The 22,156-nt window shown below is 31.5% G+C and overlaps 2 protein-coding genes across 2 annotated transcripts in view; both read right to left on the reverse strand.

Annotated features, from left to right (window-relative positions):
- Positions 1 to 515: 515 nt before the first annotated feature.
- LOC106686099 (triokinase/FMN cyclase) lies at positions 516 to 17,998 on the reverse strand. Its single transcript, XM_014429231.2, has 5 exons — positions 17,842 to 17,998; positions 11,496 to 12,649; positions 6,100 to 6,340; positions 1,699 to 1,884; positions 516 to 809 (listed from the first exon to the last, which is right to left on the reverse strand). The coding sequence occupies exons 1-5, from the start codon at positions 17,893 to 17,895 to the stop codon at positions 555 to 557; spliced, it is 1,890 nt and encodes a 629-aa protein (XP_014284717.1). The 5' UTR covers positions 17,896 to 17,998; the 3' UTR covers positions 516 to 554.
- A 2,949-nt stretch (positions 17,999 to 20,947) lies between these two features.
- LOC106686086 (KIF-binding protein) overlaps positions 20,948 to 22,156 on the reverse strand; it is an 8,491-nt gene continuing 7,282 nt past the window's right edge. The window contains exon 7 of the mRNA XM_014429207.2: positions 20,948 to 21,790. Coding sequence (XP_014284693.1) covers positions 21,647 to 21,790 — 144 coding nt within the window. The 3' untranslated portion in view covers positions 20,948 to 21,646. The remainder of the gene's footprint in view (positions 21,791 to 22,156) is intronic.

The following is a 22,156-nucleotide window of genomic DNA, read 5'->3' on the forward strand; positions in this document are numbered from 1 at the left end:
TTCACTTTTAAAAGATTTGTACAGTCTGGTCAAGGAGAATCCCCGTTGAAAGGACAGGTAGTTCATTTTTAAAAGATTTGTACAGTCTGGTCAAGAAGTAATTGTTTCAACCTTTTTTTGGAGAAGTGAAAGTAAATAATTACATTTTTTAGAAATACAAATCTCTAATAGGTCTTAACAGTTTTGTTTCAAAATGTTCATAACATTAAATGTAAAAAAAAAAAAAAATAAAAAAAATAAATATAAGAAGATGGTCCGGGTTGCGGTAAAAAAAAAGAACAAATAGTTTAAAACTATTTTAATGTCCGACGTTTCGCCCCACTTTGCAGGGCTTCATCAGGGCTGTTCAAAGCTAGTCCTGTTGCTTCTGTTCAATCGTTCGCTTGTGGGGCGAAACGTCGGACATTAAAATTGTTTTAAACTGTTTGTTCTTTTTTTGACCGCAACCCTGACTATCTTCTTATATTTAAATCTTTACGGTCAACTATATATAAATATAAATTTAAAAAAATAAATCAAATCCATATATATATTTTGAGAAATCGCATTTCCTTTCACAGTAGTATTACTTCAGGATCGACTTCACTGTTGTTATCATCTGAAGAAATATCTGGAATGATAGGTGTCGGTTGTTTCCCTGGAACTTGACTGGTAATTAATCGATATGCTTCGACTATGGCCGTCAGGCAGATAAAGGCTGTTTGTCCTGTTACTTCAGGCATTTCATACAATTTGCAAGGCACATCCATGCTGAACGTATCCATAAGAACTTTATTTGTTATTGTAATTGCATCGTCAAGCATATGATCCTGTAAGTAGAAAAACATTGTATTTATTGACTATTCTATACCTAATTATACCGACCTCTCATCTCTCACTAGAAAACAAACTTCTACTTTATGAGACTATACTCAGATCTATCTGGACCTACGGATTTGAACTTTGGGGAACAACTAAACCGTCGAACATCAAACTTGCCCAATCCTTTCAATCCAAAATCCTTAGAACCATAGTTAATGCACCCTATTACGTTTCCAACAGATCACTACACAATGACCTTCATATCCCTTTTGTCTCTGACCTCAAACCAACCAAATTCTCAAAATTCCATATAAATTTTTATAACCATCCATTGGTTCAATCCTTATCTAGTTCCACCCATCCCTACAATCCACCTCGAAGGTTGAAACGGCAGTGGACAAGAGACTAATTGTAAAATAAAAATGGACAATTGGAGTTCTGGTAATGGTCAAATTCTCCACTCAAGCTAAATGTTTGCAGGTTTAGCGCACATACTCAGCCTCCACTGGATTATTACCAGTTATGCGGCGACAGGGATGCACTGGATTCTTATGGGCTTTGCTCTACCCCTCCCAAGTGGGGGATAGAGTAAATATTGTATATAAGAGTGTAAATGTGACTAGAGATTATTTTTTTTTATTATTTTTTTTTTATGCATATAGTTTGATTATGTTCATTTTCTTTATCCTTCTGTTTGTATATATTATAAGAGAGAATTTATTTATTTTTATGTACTTTTTTCTTTCTTTCATTTATTTATTTTTCATTCTTATTTTATTTTAGTATGAATGTGATCATTCATCACTATTACCTATTACCCACAAGGATGAGGCAGATTGTAATATCTATCAATAAATAAATTTTTTTGAATTAAAAAAATAAAATAATTGAACTTACTAAATCTTCTGTCTGGTTTTCCGTAAAAAACGTCAACGAACGTGAGAATGGGGAAAGTGCAGACAATATTGACAAATCATTTTCATTAAGTTGTGTGTAGGCTTTAATGGAATCAACTCCACAGCTCAATGAATCGACCCACATGTTAGCTGTTACATTAACTTCTCGAGAATAGTTTAAGAAAGCCTGAAAATATGCAATTATTAGTGATAGTTTAAAAAACAATGAAATGAGTGAATGTATCCAAGATCCCAGTGGCCTCATATCTACACTTATGAATCTGTGGATAGAACCTGGGCCCATAGATTTTTCTTAAGATCCTCCTTTCTAATTTTAGCAGCTTTTCCAAGTTGGGTAAGCATGTGGTCTCCACTCCATATAAAACCACAGGCCTTATCAGAACGTTGTAATGCCTTATCTTTGCATTGGAGGAGAGGTTCTTCTTATTGTAAATTTTAGCTGTTTGAAAGCTTAAATTTTGTAATTTGGTGGTTTTCTCACGGATATTCTCTTTCTCAGAACCGTTGTGACAAATTATTTCCCCTAAGTACTTAAATTTTCTGGTCACTTTTATTTTTCCATATTCAGTGTTTACTACTTTTTTCTTGAAATTTACTTCAGTATTCATGAGCTCTGATTTTTCATATGATATTTCTAGGCCTGCTTTTTCGGCTATTATCTGTAGGGTACTTATTTGACGAATAACCTCTTCCTCTGATTCTGCCAACGGCGCGAGATCGTCGGCAAATTCCAAACAACTCACTTTTATATGATTGATCTTGTTCCCTACTATGGCTCCTGAGTTTTTTCCCCCAAAATTCCTTCATGATTTTAACCAGGAATATGCTGAAAAGTATTGGAGACAAGCCGTCGCCTTGTCTTAGCCATGTTTTTATTTGAAAAGCTTTGCTTATAAGACCCTGAAATTTCACATTAGAATTTATATCTGTCAAAGTCAGTTTTATCAAATTTATGGTTTTCTGGTCTACTCCATACTCTTTCAGGATTTCCAGTAGGGTTTCCCTATCCACCGAATCGTAGGCCTTTTTAAAGTCAACAAAGGAAATGTAAGATTTTTACTTCTGGTAGTGTATTTTTCTTTCATTGTTTCATAGTTCCGTCTTTTCTCTGCATTACCAGTCCTGGTAGCGTTGTGGGGATTGTACACATATTGTAGACAGCGTTATGGGGATTGTACCCTTTAATATTTCCCTTGAGTGCCTTGTAAGTCTAGTTTCATTCCTCTTGAAATTTCCTTCCATTTCTGCCAGTTGTTCGTTGTGAAATTTTCTTCTTGATGCTCTCATTATTTTATGTAGTTCTTTTCTTACCTTTTTGTATTGCTCTAGATTTTTCGAGGTTTTGTGCTGGTTCCATGATTTCCATGTACTGAAAAATTCTGATGTTTTAGACTGTTGTTAGTGGATTTTATTGTAAGTAATGACAACCTGGAACTTACTCCCTTGAACTCCACTACTGTGCTCAGGAATTTTTTATCAACTACAAATGCCGTCCCAAGGTGAGGCATCCCTAGCATTATCTTCTTGTCTGGGGGTCCCTTGAAGATTCTAAAATCATCCTACTCTACGGTTTTTGTGTCAGTATATCTGGTTTCTTGAAGGCCCATTACTGATATTTTTAGTCTCTTTAGTTCTGTTGTGAGCTATTTTAATTTTCCTACCTGAATTAGGGAGTTTATGTTGTATGTTCCAAAATAGTACTTGTGGTTCTCCGATTCACCGTGTTTCAGCTTTTCACTGTCAGGCACGCTGGAATCCGATCTCCGTTTTCGGGGTAGTTATTTTTGTTGAGAAGCTTCTTCATGATATAAGAGTTTTTATAGTCGGATTGCACCGACTGGAATATTACTAGGATAGTACGTTCTAGAGAGTTTGGTTTTATTTCCCCTACCCCTAGCCTTTACTTTCAGGAATAGGGTATCCAGCCGCACTACTTGGAGGTGGGCATTATGATATACTCTAGTGAGATTGTGACATGCCGTACATCGACCAACCTGCTCGCTGTAAGTGTTTGTTTCAAAAGGGAGATAACTAAGTGTGCCACGGAGGGTGGAAGTGGAGGGTTTCACATTGTTTTTTTAATTTCAGGCGATTTTTAAATATAACTCTATTAAACAATCATAAATCTAAATTATTGTTATAAAAAAGAATCTTGTTATATATAAAGATCACAAATATGTTAAAAACTTAGTTAATATAGGAACGAAATCAGTCATTATAGTTCTACAGTTACTCTACCTAAAGTAAAGAAGAAATGATGTTTTTATAATGGGGGGGGGGGAATGAGCAAACCAGTCTCTTTGTGTCTCTGATTCGTTCAAAATAAAAAATAAATCTCAATCAACCACTAACACATTTTTTGCAATAGCAAATGGGTTCCTTACATTTTCGAATACAACCAGTCAAAGTTTAAACCCTCTTGGTGACATATTTCATATGTCTTTCAGAAATGTTTTAAGTATAATTTTTTCGTAAATGTTCATGACTTGCTTTATCATCAAGAATCCAATATAAACTCTCATTTCATTCCTAGAGGTTTTATTAGTCAGAAATACTTTGTGGATCATCTTTTTCACTACATATTATTGAGAGTTTGACCATATATCAGCCATTGACTATAATATATCACCAGTAGTGACTATATATGACCGGTACTTGGTCGAAATTCCGAATCTCCTAGCTCATACCAAGTAAACAATGTTATAGTACAAGAGCCGGGAAGAAAAAAAAGGCAGTTATCTCACCCCAATTTTTGATCACTTCAATAAAAACTAGGTATAATTACTAGTCAAAATTGATGAGTCTGCCAAGTAGAGGTAGGGGATTAAAAAATGGTGGCTGTTTCTAAACCTTACAAAAACATTGATTTTTCATTCGGAGCTCTATATTTTAAAACTACCAACAACAATAGAAAATCTAAGAGAAAATTATTTAAAGAAGAGTAAATTTGTTGAAATATTAGCCCTAAAAGAGCTATTTACGTCCAATAGTTCTCGAGATATAGCTTTTTAAAAAGCAAAATTTCTTATAAATCTACTGAAAGATTAGTAGTTAGTTAATTTATTTTGAGAAATCTATATCTCAGGAACTAAGTGACGTACAGATGTCTTTTAGCACTCCAATTAAAGTTAGTTTAATGGACTATAGACGTTTATGACCTTTACCTTCGTAGGAATAGTAATTTTCATATTTACTAAAATAAATTGATTTATAATTGTTCGGACAATAAATTTGATTTATGAAAAACTTTATTTCAGAAACCATTGGACGTAGTGATGTCTACCAGCGCTCAAATTAAATGAAATTTAACTTACTATAAAGTAGTTCATGACACTTATCTTCGTAGGGGTAGTAGTTTTTATGATACTCACATATCACTATAAATTTGGCAGATCAAAATTTGTTCGAACAACTATAAATCAATTTATTTTATCAAATTTCATGTATACTATTACTCCTACGAAGATAAACGTCATAAACTACTTTACAGCTCATTAAACTAGCATTAATTTGAGTGCTAATAGACATCTGTAGGTCAAATGGTTTTTGAGATATATATTTTTCAAAATAAATTCACTAACTACTGATCTTATAGTACGTCCCATACAACATTTTTATGAAATGTTGCTTTTTAAAAAGCTATATCTCGAAAACTATTTAAAGTAAATAACTCTATTAGGGCTCATATTTTATCAAATTTACTCTTCTTTAAATGACGTTCATTTAGGTTTTCTTGTGTTGTTCCTATTTTTTAAGATATAGAGCTCCGAATGAAAAATTAGTTTTTTTATCGTTTTGAAACAGCCGCCATTTTTTATTCCCCCTACCTATACTTGGCAGACTCTTCAATTTTGACTATTAATTTTACATAGTTTTCATTAAAGTAATCAAAAATTGGGGAGAGATAACTGCCTTTTTTCTCCTCTTGGGCTCTTGTACTATTACTAAAAGGAATGGTTTGATGGCGTGGAGGTTTCTACTAAGCCTATTTCAATGGTTCAGGATTGGCAACTTTTTCTTTTTTGCCAAAATAAAATTCAGATATACGGTGTGCGATAGACCACTTTACTCTTTACATGAACAGCACTGGTTATTATTCCAAGATAGCTGGGATAAAATTTAAGGTTACTATGCACTCTTGAAAAGTGGGGGAAAAGGCACTATGAGTTTGTGAATGCCAAAATACACTAACAATAAGTGTCTCACAGACACTGTATACTCAGTTAAGTTGTTGCTTTGGATTATGAATGAATCAAAAACAACTTATCACCGCTTTATGTGTTTCTATGGATGGAGCTGGAGTGTCATATTGTGAAACCCTCAATCTCAATAAATGTGTTACTGTACATAGTTAATATCACTATCTGCTTAATTGGCTCACCTGTGCAGCGCCCAAGAAGAACGTGTACAATATAGAACCCTGAATATTTGCAATATTGTCCTGGCATACAAGACCAATCATATTCAAAAGATTGTATGGATGGTATTTCGGGAATTTCGTGTTGTTGCACTCTTTATTAATTATTTCTATAGCTGGAAGGATAGAAGTTCCAAAGTTTATATAGGTCAGATCTAAATTGTTCAAAATCTTTTCTGAATTTACTAGCGCTTTAGAAACAAACCTTGATGGAAAAAAAATATATTAGTCTTATTAAAATTTAAAAATAAAAATTACTATTGGGTTGATGCAAAAATAACGCAGGTTTCCGCCATTGCTACCTTTTAAAAACAATTATGTGAAAAATCCTCAATATTAGTTTCAAAAATATTGTAATATAGAAGATTTATTTGACAAGGCGTGTACTCTATCAATTTCTAATGCCTCGGTATTATTAATTTATTAATCATCAGGTCTGGTATAAATCTATTGGTTTATTAACAGATTTATTTAGTAATCTATATATGTATATTTTTTTTTCAGTACATTACCCATTACTTGAGTTAATACATCTTTTTGCCATCCATTTTTAACATTCTTGCTATTTTTTATTTAATAATATCAATTTCTTAAATTAGTTTCAGAAAATCTGTATCTTTTTATTTTAGCCCTAATGAAGATCTTGTAGTGTGGATCGAAACGTTGCCCATTACAAAATAAATGTATAAATAAAGTCCAAACTCACTATTTATTCTCTTTATTCATATTTTCAATTTGAGTTTGCATATTTGCATATCTAATTGATACCTAAAGGTTAAAAGTTGCCTCTACTCGTTTGCCGAATTGTAACTAATGCTAGTATTTTAATACCCGCTCGCGGCCTTCAGACATATTTAAGTGCCCATCGAACCGCAGCCTTTGGTAGACCTTTCCTCATCCCTATGGAATTCTATTCCCTCTTTCATTCGTAGTTCTAATGCCCTTCCAACCTTCAAATCCCGTATCTTCGATCACCTTCTCTCCACCCAATTCCGGAAGAATAACAATTGAAAGTTTCAAACAAGGTTTGTATACTTCTGTACTTAATGTCTCAGATTTTTGTTTATATTTGTAAATATGTACATTAGTAGAAATTGTACCTCTCCATTTATTAGTTTTAGTTTAATTATATTTGATTTTTTTTTCTATTACTTATTATCAGAAGTGTTTGTCGTCTTATGTTTTATGATATGACATGATTTTACTTTATTTATTCTATTCTTATTTTATGAATGGAATATGGTCCGGGTTCTTATTTTACTGTTAATTATTCTTGTTCATTTTTATCTTTTTAAATTCATTATTTTATTATATTTTATAATTTCATTTTTATTTTGTATTTCACTCTAAGGCTCTGAAGCCTAATTTTAACGCCTGTACATTATTCTAAAGGGATCAATCCCAGAATAAATAAAGATTATTATTATAGCTAATTTTTGCCCAACTCTAGCCATTGGCTAATGCACAGTGTTCAGAAGTTTTGCTGAGGAGATTTTGAGTAGCGAGTAGGGATGCGATATCAACAACAAAACATCGCCAAAAATATATCGATGTTTTTGAACATCCATTTCGGAACATAAGGTCTGTTCCAACAATTACTTCTGAATATCCAACATTAATGTTAAAAAAATACCGAAATATAAAAATATCAATAAATCGATTTTAAAAACATTGATATTTTCCCTAAAACATCAGGATGTTGATGTCGCATCCTTAGTTGGGAGATAAGGATAGCTTGAGGAAAGTTGGAAAGGAATTCGCACTTATAAAATATTAATTGAATATTTTTTGTCAAAACCTTTTTGGTTAAACGGTGGTTCTGGATCCTGTTTCATAATGAAAGCTAATAGTATTATTTCATAATACAAGTGTAGAAACTAGTGTGGTAATAATACTAATACTTATTTATTTCATAATAAACATAATTATTTATGTTTATTATTATATTAGTGATATTACAGGAATTAAATACTAAAGTAGAAGTTACTATTGTACAAGTCTGTGTAATTGAATTAAGATAAATCTACAAGACTAATAGTATTAGTTTGTACTTTATTATGAAACAGGCCCCAGATTGTCCCTGGAAGATCTATAATGCTGACTCTACACCTTTGTCTCTGGCCGTAAATCCAATACTTTGTACAAATGCTAGGTAACAAAGGAAGCAACAAACCTTCGTATTCGCACACTTCTTTTGTGCATTAGCCTTTTGTTGGCTATTAAATTCGATTCGCTCTTTTGTTTCATTTTAAAAAGAAACAAAATAAAGATGAGTGAAATAAAAGGAAAGACTAATATCAGTACATTAGATGATAAAATTTCATGTAAATAGTACAACATAACCTATAAATCCAATTTTCATTCCAGATTTGTTATCAATTACTTGTTAATTTAATCACCAACACACATACTGTCCTATAAATTCATGTTTTTGATGTGTTAAATACAAAATTTAACAGTTTATTTTTTATTAAAATTGTTGATTTATGTTAGATGAATAATGATGTTAATTGACAAGATTATTGTTCAATGTAAGGATTATTGTTCACTGACAATAGACATGTGTCATCGGCATACGTGGTGAGGATAGTGTTAGGATGGGTTGGGATGTCAGCTGTGAAAAATGTAAAGGATAGGACCAAAGATACTACCCTGAGATACACCAGCAGACTGACGGAATAGGGATGATAAGCGCCGTTGTAATTTACTTGTAATAATCTGTCGGAGAGATAAGAACGGATAATGAGGAAGTATTTAGGGGGTAAGCATTTACGGATCTTGTATAGCAGTCCTGGGTGCCAGACTCGATCAAAAGCTATATTTATATTGTTTTTTTAATTTGTCTCTTTTGTTTTCTTAATTTGTTTATCTAATTTTATTTTATCTAAAAGGCCTTTATAGTTTTACTTTTATTCATCTTTTGATTGTTTTACGTTTAAGTTTTTTCAAATGCTTAAATTGACCAAATAAATCTTTATATCTGAACCAACTAGTTGTTTGTTCTTTTTAAAGCCTTCCAACAAAAAGACATAGTCAATTCGAGGTGGCTTTAACACTATAGATCCAAAATAGTATTGGAAGACATGTATAATCTAAGTATTATGAAAAGATAAAGGCTGCATGTGAAAAGTAATAATATAATAAAGTAAGAGGAATGAACAAATAATAAAATACTTATGAAAATCTAGTAATTAAATAAAAGTACAAAATGAAAACATCCATCAATTTCATATTTAAAAGAAAGAGATGAAATGCAATACAACATATACATATTCAGGTAATTAAATACCTAAGTAGAATAACAGGATTAATGAAATAAAATATAGAGTTATATAATCCAAAAGGAATAAATAAATATCAATATTTTTATTTAATAATAATTATTTTAAATTAAATTTATGAAAAACAAAAAAATTATTAGCACGTCATTGTTGGAAGATATTCCGGGTGGTGGTCAATAAAGATACAAAATAGCCAAAATCACTATTTAGTGTTAACTAACGTTTCTTCCCACTTTGCAGGGCTTCATCAGTGCTGATCCAGATTTAAAAAGGTTTAAGAACCAATTATGTTTATTAAATAACTAGCTGACCCGGCAATGTTTGAGGATGTATATAGAATTAAAGAATACAATTGATAATAATCCTGGTTATAAATTTATGTATTTAGTTAAATTAAACATAAACGTATATTAATGATTCGGTGATATAAATTTATCCAATATATGTGATGAGATTCATTTTTAGCATCTCACAAAAGAAAGGTTGAATAAAACATTTGAAAAACTTTTCTTTATTTGAAACCAATACTTGTCCCTAATAAATTCAAAAAAGTTTATAAATTAAGGTCCAGTAATTCAAAAGTTTATCGAGGACAAAGAATCGATATATGTGTGCATATATTATAGATGATGAGATAAGACGGTAACTATGGTAACGTATTTGATAACGACTAATTTCGATGTATCATCGTTAATACTGGTCCGATTTAGGTTATTATTTGAGGAAATTTTATTATCTAAGGTATTTTCACATATATATTACCTGAAACTTTTTAGGAGTGATATTCGTTTTTAGCCCCTAAAGAAGCCCACTAATACGAATTTTCGAAAAAAGCCAAAAATAAAATTATGTAGTTCTTTGATTTCTTTTCAAAAATCTAAAAAATAGAAATAACTTCAGTACTACACGACCAAGGTATTTTCACATATATATTACCTGAAACTTTTTAGGAGTGAAACAAAGTTGATATTCATTTTTAGCCCCTAAAGAAGCCCACTAATACGAATTTTCGAAAAAAGCCAAAAATAAAATTTTGTAGTTCTTTGATTTCTTTTTAAAAATGGAAATAACTTCAATACTACACGACCAATCTACACCAAACTTATCGGTGGTTTAAGGCACTATAAACTGCACCAGAGGGAACAAAGTGGTTATTTTTAAACAAATTAGAACCCGGAGAAATAAAATAAAACGTGTGGATTTCTTTCCCTATTTGAAACAGATATTTTGCTCTTATGAGGGCTAATTTAACTTTTGTCGATGTCGGCTGAAAGAGTCGACATTCAGCTTTCGAATGATTATATTAACGTACGAATCAGATATTATAAAAAATGGTACTTGGTACTTTGAGAAGAAGCTGATTTGCTTTTTGGAAAACAAAACAATTTGCTGACCTACTTTACCTAAGCTTAATTTTGTTCATCTTAAAAATCCCGGGATTTCATTATCTTTAACCTTCCCATGGCAAAATGGAATATTTTGAAAATATCGGTCCACTAATAAAAAAGTTTATTGTGGACAAAGATTCGACCATTTCCCTATTATATATACATAAAATTATCAATTTTTATTCGCCATCTGTTATTATTTCCATGTTTACTAATTATTCCTTTTGTCTTGTATAACTTCATAATTTATTTATTTCATTCTTCAGTTACACATATTTCTTTCTCATTTTTTTTCTATAACTTTAATTAATTATAATAAGTATTTTATTATTTTTTCTTTCCGTTTAATTGTTATTTTTCTCATGATGCTTTTATCTTTTTATGATACTTAGATTATACATATATTTGAATACTATTTGGTATCTATACTGTTACTTGTTTTATTATTTTTTAATCATTCTGTAATTCCTCATATATTCATTATTGTCGTTATCTTGTTTTTTTATTCTTAGCCCTGAAGTTATGGCCAAAACGTTGGCACTAATTCTCATAGAGTTTTTACTTATTTGTGTTCTTCACTGAACACACTCCCGACCATCTTCTCATTATCCACCGTCAACTATCTAGTCATCATTATGAAAGTAAAAGTTGTTTGTTTATTAAAATAATAGATAATAATAACATTACTTACTTCAATGGGATATCGATAAACTCTTTTTTTTCAACGAAGGGCCCCATTGGAATGAGCGGAAATTCCTGGTCTGGCAGGCGGGGCCCCTTAACGATCAAGGGCGCTTTTCTCTGATCTATACGTGGCCAAAATTGGCAACAGCATGTATATTCGATATACCTAAGCATATTTACATCATTTTCAGAATCGAGGAGCGTAATCGATAATCCTCTGTCACCAGAAACAAAAGTCCCAGCAAGAGCACGCACAATTTTTATTTTTCTGCTCGAGAGTTGTTCTATAACTTCTTCAAGACATGAATAAACGAAAAGTCTGTCACAGGTATAACTGTTTACCATTAATATAAATGAAGATTGTGAATTTATAGGAAGTGCAAAGTATTTCTTGGAATCGACTAGATAATCGATCATAGTTGTGATTATTTTTCGTATGTTATACTCTGGAAGCAATTGTCCAGCGTCATGGTTAAAATTCGTACCGATGTATGTCATACGGGAAATGTGGCATGATATTGAACCCATGCATAATGTTTTAAGCCTTAAAAATATCTCTTTAAGGTTTTGTTTTTCCTCTACCATTCCTGCAGCTATCTTATAGGCTAAAACAATTCCTGTTAGGCAAGTTCTACCAAACCTCGACTTAGTAGATTCCCAACAATCGTCACCAATTGTTATCATGTCAACCAATACACCTTTACACCTAGCTCTTTCAATGCCTAATCCAAAATTGAAAACTTCCTCGGAACTATTTGGAACAATAGCTAGAATTCCACCATTATGGTTGCAAGATAATTCCTTTAGGCAAATATAAATTTCACTGGGAGTAGGAGCAGTTGTTCTTGTTCCAACAACAGCCGCCGTTAACATTCCAGGACCAACGTAACTAGTGAAAAGAGGTTCATGGCCAGTTTTCCCGCCTGACACAAGTTTAACTTGATTATTTAAACTACGATGATCCTTCCTTAACACAATTCTATAATGTTCCAATAACATAATATCTGAATTGGTCAGCGCAGCTCCTTCCAGAGAAGAATGTACATCATCATGGAATTGAACTTTAGTTCTTTTTTCTGCCTGAGGTGTTATGGTATATCTGTAAGATTCAGCAGGAGTGGAACTCCTTGTGAACTCAGGAATGATAAACTTTTTTGTAACCTAAAATAACAGAAACATTTTTTAAATTAGTTGTGAATAAAAAATATTACATATGAGTAGCGCAAGAACTAAATAAACAAGCTTCAGTTTCCTAAATTTCCAAAACAATGCTACTTATGTTAAAGCTCTAAACGATTAAACTGAAGCAAAAAGTCAATTCAAATGACTATGTTACCTACATTTTGTCAAAACTTGGGGATTGTTCGTTTTGATCCTACTCTACTCATATACTATATACATCATATACTATATTGTTAAACTATTTATATCACAAAGCGTCCTTGAAAACTAATTTTAATGGAACTCAATATTAACCAAAAATTAATAATACAAACAATAAAATACGAACAACTTTTATTAATTACACAATTTGCTATTATGCAGGGAATAGGTACTCACTCACCATTTAAAATCAAACGAATGGTCCAATGGATTCATGTATGACAGAAAGGTTCTCATTGGCTCGAAATAGACCAATGCACTAAAATTAAATGTGAACTATCCTCTCCTTCGAGGAGTTTGACAGGTGAATGGAGAAGCTGGACCCCTCTGCCGCAAATATGGCCGAGAGTCAGAAACCCCAACTCAGTATTGGGAAAATATCCTAACAACATGCTCCTTGTCACCAGCCGGGACAATAATATAAAGAAGAAAATAGCCGAATGACTGATGAAGAAAAGTTATATATATTTCCAGGAAGTGTATTGCGTAGATGCAAGGAATTCTGCAAGGTTTGTAGAGATTCTATTATTTAGTACGACTGAAAAGATAGCATTAATAATGGATTCTACGAAAAGATAGCATTAATAATGGATTTCACGAAAAGATAGCATTAATAATGGATTCTACGAAAAGATAGCATTAATAATGGATTCTACGAAAAGATTCGAAATAATGATCAGGAGCAGGATGTCAAGATACAGGCAGAGAAAGAGGGCATTTATACTTAATGTATTCCTTACCTACTGGAGGATTTGAATTGAAGGAGCTCGTAGATGTATGATGGATGATGGGACTGGATGACTTGGAAGATGAAGAAGCCAGGAAATACGACGGTACGAAGGATAAAGGCACTTCAACTTTGCATAAAAACGGGAAACAGAGGCGTCCCTTGGGATCTCGAAGATGTATCGTACACAGCAATTAATCAAACGTTTTAATTTCGCCTCGAGATCCCCAGAGACGCCCCCATATACTGTACAGCAATAGTCAAAGTGAGGAAATATTAGAGAAGTGACCAGGAGCCTACGAGTTTCAAATGGCAATAGGTGGCGGATGTAATTTAAACGTTTTATAGCTGAAAAGGTACGGCGGGAGATATTGGATACATGGTTTTTCCAGGAAAGTGTTTGATCCAAGGTTATTCCCAGGTTTTTGATGGTGGGGTAAAATTTGATGGGACTATCATGTAGTCAGGAAATCCTGGGACAGGAAACAATTAGGCATGGGAGATCGACTTTTATTTCTGTGGCCCCTCCACCAAGGAATCAGAACAGGATGGTACACTCTAGATAATCTCCTCCCACCCCACACGTGTCAGAATAGTCAAGAAAGAGGGTCAACTTTATGAATCAAAAAGAAAAAAAAATACAAAAATTTATTTAACCATTTAATTATCTCATATATGTATTTAACCTCAAATAATTGTCTTTTAACCCTTTTAATATTGTCAATTGGACTGTTCGGTATGCTGTGTAAAAGCAACTCACCACAATTGAGCAGTCGCTAGCATTTGTGATCACCATCAGGGTCCTGTTTCATAATGAAAGCTAATAGTATACTTTTTGGGCTTTCGCGTAATGAAGAACGGATACTACACTTACCTTATAGAACTAGAGCCCAAAAGGAAAAAGGCAGTTATTTCATCCCAAGTTTTTATTACTTTAATGAAAACTAATTGTAAGTACTAGTCTGAATTGATGAATCAGACAAGTATAAACAGGGGGAATAAGAAATGGTGGCTGTTTCAAAACGTTAAAAAGAAATATATTTTTCATTCGCAGCACTAAATCTTTAAAACTACCAACGACACAAGAAAACCTAAGATAACATTAATATGAGCCCTAATAGAGCTATTTACATTCAAAAGTTCTCGAGATATAGATTTTTAAAAAGAAAAATTTCATTTAAAAAATGTATTTAAAAAAGTTAGTGAATTTATTTTGAGAAATCTTTATCTCAGGAAGCATTTACCGTACAGATGTATGTTGGGACTCAGCTAGTTAAATGTACTACAATGTAGATTATGACGTTTATCTTCATAGGAGTAGTATTTTTATGACTTGTTAAAATTAATTAATTTCTAGTTGTTTGGACAAAATGTCATGTTCGAAATGACAATCTTTAGAGCCGTTAAAGAGGAGCACAGATGGAGAATCAGAAGCAATGACGAAATAAAGGAATTGTATGGAGAGCCTGATATCCTCTGTGCTATTAAGAAGAGCAGGCTAAGATGGTTGGGACATGTAGAAAGGAAGGAGTCCTGCAGGCTACCTAAAAGGATGCTAAATGGTGCACCAGAAGGAAAAAGGAAAAGGGGCAGACCCAGGCGTCGTGGCTGGATGATTTGGAGGACGATTTGAGAGGAATGGGAGTTGAAAATTGGAGGAGTCTCGCTGGAGACCGCGAGGCATGGGAAAGAGTGGTGGCAGAGGCCCAGGTCCTTCAAGGACTGTAGCGCCTATGGTATCTACTTCTTATGGTTCCTCAGATATATTTCAAGAATCAAAAATTTTATCTCAACAACTAGAAACTAATATTTTGTAAATTTTTTTTTCAAATATCATAAAAACTACTACTCCTAAGAAGATAAAGGTTATTTACTACTTTATAGTACATTAAACTAGCTTTAATTTGAGTCCTAATAGACTTCTGTACGTTGAATAGATTTTGAGTTATAGATTTCTCAAAATAAATTCAATAACTACTGATTTTTCAGTAGTTTTTATGAAATGTTGCTTTTTAAAAAGCTATATTTCGGTAACTATTGAACGTAAATAGCTCTATTAGGGCTCATATTTTAGCAAATTTAATCTACTATAAATGATGTTTTCATAGGTTTTCAAGTGTAGTGGGTAATTTTAAAGATATAGAGCTCTGAATGAAAAATTGATTTTTTTTTAAACGTTTTGTAACGTCCGTTGAAACACTCTTCAATTATGATCTTTTACTAGTAGTGGACCTTTTGACAAAGCTATAGCGTCAGCGGATGATTGTGAAGCAGTATTTGTTTGCATTTTCTGGTCAGATGAAAGCTATGATTTTGTTTCAGTATGTTTGAACGATCTCTCAACTCGTTAAAACAACCTACTCCACTAGAAAAAATAATTTAAAGTAAAGAAAAATTCGCTAAAATATGACCCCTAATATAGCTTTTTACGTTCAATAGTTCCCCTCAGAGTTGGGGAAAATTATTCGATTGACAAGAGACGAATACTTTTTTATTCCAAGTTTTTATTCGATTGACGGGTGACGAATACTTTTTTATTCGAAGTTTTTATTCGATTGACATGAGACGAATAAATTTTTATTCGAATAAAAATACGACTAACAATCCGAATACTTTTTTATTCGAATATTTAAAATAAAATTTCAATCGAATAAAAAATTATTCGAATATAAAATAAGTGGAATACATATTATTCGAATAAAAATTTGATTTTTTTTTTTAAATTCACCAATTTTTTTACCATCTTAAATTTCTAATGTACGAGGGTCCTATTTCACATATTCTGACGAGTACGAGACGAAAATGCTATCAATTTTAAGATCCCATATAGATTTATTTTAACTTTTCTGATTTCTAACGTTTTAGGGTCCCTTTATATGGTTCAATATATGCCAAAAATGAAAATGCCATTGATTTTATGATCGCGTTTCGATTTATTTGAAATTTTTTGATCCCGAACATGTTAGGGGTCACTTTATATGTTTTGAGATATGTAGAATATGAAAATACTATCGATTTTAAGATCGCGTATCGATTTATTTTAACTAAGATAAGAAATCTGCATATCTCAAAACATAAAGAGGCCCTAACATGTTAGAAACCTGAAAAGTTAAAATAAATAGATAGTATTTTCATATTCTACATATCTCAAAACATAAAAAGGGGCCCTTATATGTTAGAAATCAGAAAAGTTAAAATTAATCTATACGCGATCATAAAATATATTTATGTATTGCTGTAAGACAAAAAATGTCGTCTTTATACAAATACAAATGTATTCGGATGGTTAATCATTTAATTTTTTCTAATAAGAGATTATTTTTCTATAAAATGGACGAATATAAAAGTATTCAAATGGTTATTCGAATTATTTTGACCGAATAATTGATTATTCCTGTAAAATAATGACGAATAAAAAAGTAATCGGATGGTTAATCATAGGTTTTGTACGAATAATTAATTATTCGAGTAGAAAATTCACGAATAAAAAAGTATTAGTCTCTCGTTATTCGAATAATATTTGCCCAACTCTGTTTTAAAAGCTACATTTCATAAAAAATGTACTGAAAATCAGCATTTTGTAAATTTATGATGGAAAAATAAACTAATCAAATATTGGGGTGAAATAACTACTTTTTTTCTCCTCTTGGGCTCTTTTACTAATTTGACTATTGGGTTTCTTCTCACAAAAACTCTGCATAACAGAATTAATCAAATTATGACAGAGAGCTATTGTATGAAACGATAAAACACTAGAGAGATATCTCTTGGAATGCTCTGCTCCTTTTCATATTATACCGATCACCATTCGCTTACTTATGTATTTTATCATAAGAATGAGAACTAGGGTCTAAGCCAACAATCTCAGTTCACCAATCCAATAAAGTACATCGAAGGTATAAAGAATATAGAAACCAACGTCTCATTACGAATCGAAGCAATAACTCGTAATACTTTGAAGAAGATAGACATCGGCAATGTTTATCGGGCTAATGAAAAAACATATAAACTCTGCAACACCTCGAGAACACCACACTGTCCATAAAAGAGACACAACTGAGACTTTACATCCCAAAACCCGTTATGATCTGAAGTATACTGGTTTAGTTTGCACTAATTAATTTCATACGTTACTATGGCGATTTGATACAAAGCATATAATAACTATTAACTTTTTATATTGTATATAACAATTATAAACAACGTATTTTTTTGAGAAAGGAGCAGAAGAAATCATTCTTACCTCATTCCAGTAGTTGGATGATCTTGGACGCTGTTCGAATTTGGCGATATCCATTAATTTATGTAAGGAAAAAATTCCTTAAAAAAATTTATAACAAAATAATATTGTTTGCATAACTATTTCAATACCATTTTTATAAACATGTGTTAACGAACAAAATATATTCTTGTTTTCTAAGCAGGTCATTAGTACAGTATCAATCAGAATAAGAGATCACTAAACTTCACTATTCTTGGTGAAGTGTGATATTTGTAGATGTTGAAAGTTTTCAGGTAGGTTGATGGTTGATTGCCAAATTGAATTTGAAGTAAGATCAAATCAACACTGACAACCATGTTAAGTCATCTATGTGTAGTTTTACCATTGTGCAATCTTATTTCCCTTGGGATAAGGGGAACCGATTCAATATTTTCCTTTTTTCTTTAGAAATTCTTCCAGTTAAACTGGACATGAATGATCATTAACACTTCAAAGGCTCCAACTTCATATATGCGGGTAATAAAATCGTATAACCAGTGCTCCAGCGCTGGGAAATCGAAAACGATATATTATTATGTAGCGGAAGGGGGGTGGATAGGGGCGAAGAGGGGGAATGGCCAATGAGCATGAAGTTAGCCTGGATTCCACAAGAGCGCTCCACCGAAGCACTCAAATTTATGAATTACAATCTTTTATAAAAACACATTATTGATTTTTGTATGTGATACTTAGCAATGTTGATCAAACAATATTGGCTAACCTAGCTACTAAGACATTAACTACGATCATCAGACATACATCGTATATTGAAATAAGTTTATATCGTATAAATACTTTGTATTACATTGTACAAATGTAATAACCATGTCATTTTTTCCCAGCTGGAATCGTCCCTCCCCATTCTTTGTTAGTCCCCAGCTATTATGTCAACAATATAAAACCGCCTTCAGTGGACCCTGTAACCTGTCTTATAATGCCATATGGCAAACAAAGATATTATGTAAATTTGTAAAATATATTGTAAAATTTTATTTATTAAAAATAAAATAAAAAAGAATTTTTATTCTTTTTATAATTTTTTTCAAATATAAAAGATACTTTGGGTTCAAATTAAGAACATTAATACCAAATGGATAATAGAATTATATTTAACTTTTATAATATAAAAAGACTCTATATCTCAGGGCGGGTTACTAGCAATCAGAAACAGGCATTTTCTATAGTTACAATTAATTAAATTAAAATCTAGTTTACATTTGTATCTATTTTTATGTATACAAAACTAATCAAGCTCACGATCTTCCTTTTATGATCCTTGGTGTCTTCTTTTTTCTTATTCTTCTGTCCTTGCGTCCAAAATGGCTTCCTCTTCTTGCCGGACAGAAATTCATGAGGACCTCCTCATCTTGGAGACATCCTTTCACCTGCCCGTCCACACAACGACTGAATCTCTTCCAAAACGAAAACCTGCCTTGAGGTTACATGTAAACATCGATTGTCCCACAACAGTTAGGGATTTTTCCAAATGATTTATTTTCTGAATATTATTCATTTGCACTATTTCTTGATTTATATTTTTCCTTTAATTTACTGTATTTTCAATTATGATGGGAAGAGTTAAAATAGTTTTTATGATATTTGAATCTGCTCAACATGACCTTGATTCAACGTACCGCCATCTTGGTTTTGTTTTTGAATCACGAAGTTATAAACAATGAAATTTGTTAGCTTGCTTTTTGGATAAACAAAACAAATGAATATTAAAATGATACATAAAATAAAACATATTTAAACCCTTTATACATCAAAATATACTATTTACTCAAAAAGAGCATATTACAATATTTCTGATTTGTATTATATATATCTGCAAATTGTACATTTAAAACAATAAAGAGGTTTTGAAAATAAAAAAACATGTCATATGTTGTAATATTCTTAAATGCATTATTTGAATCAATAAAGATTACAATAGAATCTTCTGATCCACTAAAAGTCTTATATGAAGCATTTCTCATGGCGTTTTTAAGCCCAGAAGTATTACTAGGAGCATTCATGATCTTTAATTTAACATGTTAAATGGAAAAACTCATGCTAAATGGAGAAATATTTCTATATTTTACCATGTTAAAATGATAAAACATTTAACATGCTTGAGAGTCTGTTAATAGGTCTTTTAAATGGAGAATGACGCCAGGTAACAGACCAGCTGAGCTCTTTATCATTTTGTTTGTTGTGTTAGGTTACTTGCTCCTAGTTCTTTTTTTTATTGTGTTAGTATTGTTTCGGATGTTTTTATAACTAACAAAGCAATGGATGAAAATGATAATGATAATAATAATAATGTAATGATGGTTGTCAATTAGCTCATCTTGATTCTGTTCCTCACAAGTAAGAAGATCAACAAGGCACTTAGTAGCTAAACTACTGAAAATCCACTTTTCACTAAATTTAGGCAAGCTGTAATAAATAATTTTAATCAAAACTTAGAAGTAAAAAATAACATGAAGTTTTGGAAGGAAAGGATGCTCTCACTCCTGTCAGATCCTTGGACTACTTCTAGACAAAGATCCAAGCTTTACTTTCTCACAAATAAAATCAACTATAAAGACCTTAATGTTCCATATGTAATTGATCTAGCTTGAACCAGATATCAATCCTTCCATTATATACTCCCAAACCTACTAGTTTCTAACCTTGCTTCCTCTTCCATTCTTGACAATCCTCCCGGCTGCTTGAACAGAAGATGGCCTCGAGACCTTCTAATGTAGAAATGTTTTTAGAGTGCTACCAATGGGTAGTTTCTCTACAAGCTTGTATAATACCATTATTATCTAACATCAAAAATACTACATGTATTTTTATGTAAATACAATAGTAAATGTCAATAAATAAATTTTTAAAAAACTTGTTAAATATATATATTTTTTTAAATCTGAATCTTTAAAGATTACTTCTATCCACTGTTTTATAGAAAACAGTTTCTTATAGTTGTTAGTAGATAGTAGGTGCCTTGCAACTATAGATCTCCCCATGCACATGGCTATCTGTACAATGTATGGCCATAGAACTGAGTGTACTGTGTTTGCAAAAAGGAAACAGGAGTGATTTAAATTTAAACATAATCTAGTGAAATAAATATATTTATTGATACTTTACAAAATGAATAAAACTAAACTTTTCTGTAGGATTAACATCAATAAAAAAAAGAATGTTAAGCATAAATTAAAGATTTTATAATAATAATAATAATGAATTCTTTATTTATTCTGAGCCAAGTCCATTTAAAACAGTGGTATGTGGGCTACAGGAGAGTAACACACCGAAAACATATATTTCGTGGGGATTTATTGTTAGAACTATTCGATCATTTACTTTCCTTTATGTTTGAGTATTAGTTGAACAGGTAAATGCAATTTTACCTATACTGCATATATATTTGGCAGAATTGTATTATATAGTGTAATTACAAGTAATGTAATTTGAAATTACTAATTATTGAGTGTGTACATATGACAATGACAAATGCATTCAATGCACATATTTTTAACATGTTTCCTATTAGTGGGCATAAAAATTTATATAAAATATGTTACAATAAAACAACATAAATATAAACAATATTAATTGTGAATATTCAATACACAGTGCATCTTAAGCTCTAAAGCACAATTTTTTTAAAAATTTTAATCAGATCAGAGGCAATTACATTTTAGGTTTCAGAGCCCCATACAAATGCTAGTGTTTAAAATGCAATAAAAAAAAATTAACGACTACTAAAGTATAATCCTCAGTTCATAGTTAATTAAAATCAAGGTTAAGAAATTTAACGCATTTGAGATTTATTAAACATTGCCTTCATTCTACCTATTTTAAGTGGAATGAGATCGACCATTTCTACACAAATAGAATATTCTTCAGGATAAGCTTTTTTAACGTCTGGATGAGCAGTGCAATAATCGATAATTGCCTAAAACAGAAAGAAAAGAATTAATGAATTTCAATTTATAAATAAAATAAATAACTTATTGTTTGAGGTAGGTTTGTTTATCAATTATACTAAAAATTATAAGTATCCATAGTCTCACACTTTTTATTTTCTAGTAACTTCTACGTTTTGACCTATAATATAATGGCTAACATAGTTATCGAAAGGTTGCAGGGTATTCTGCCTTCTTTCAAATTTTATCTTAGTCAATAACCAATTATTATCACAATGTCACTTATTCTAGTTATATTCAGTTTACACTATCTATTACAATCTATCACTTACGTATCTAACAATACGTAACAATTAGGTACGCTTAATAAATTTAATATAAATATAATTAAATAA

Source organism: Halyomorpha halys, unplaced genomic scaffold (assembly GCF_000696795.3).
Source record: "Halyomorpha halys isolate HHAL.00 unplaced genomic scaffold, Hhal_1.1 Scaffold777.1, whole genome shotgun sequence".
In the NCBI taxonomy this organism is placed as follows: Eukaryota; Metazoa; Arthropoda; class Insecta; order Hemiptera; family Pentatomidae; genus Halyomorpha; species Halyomorpha halys.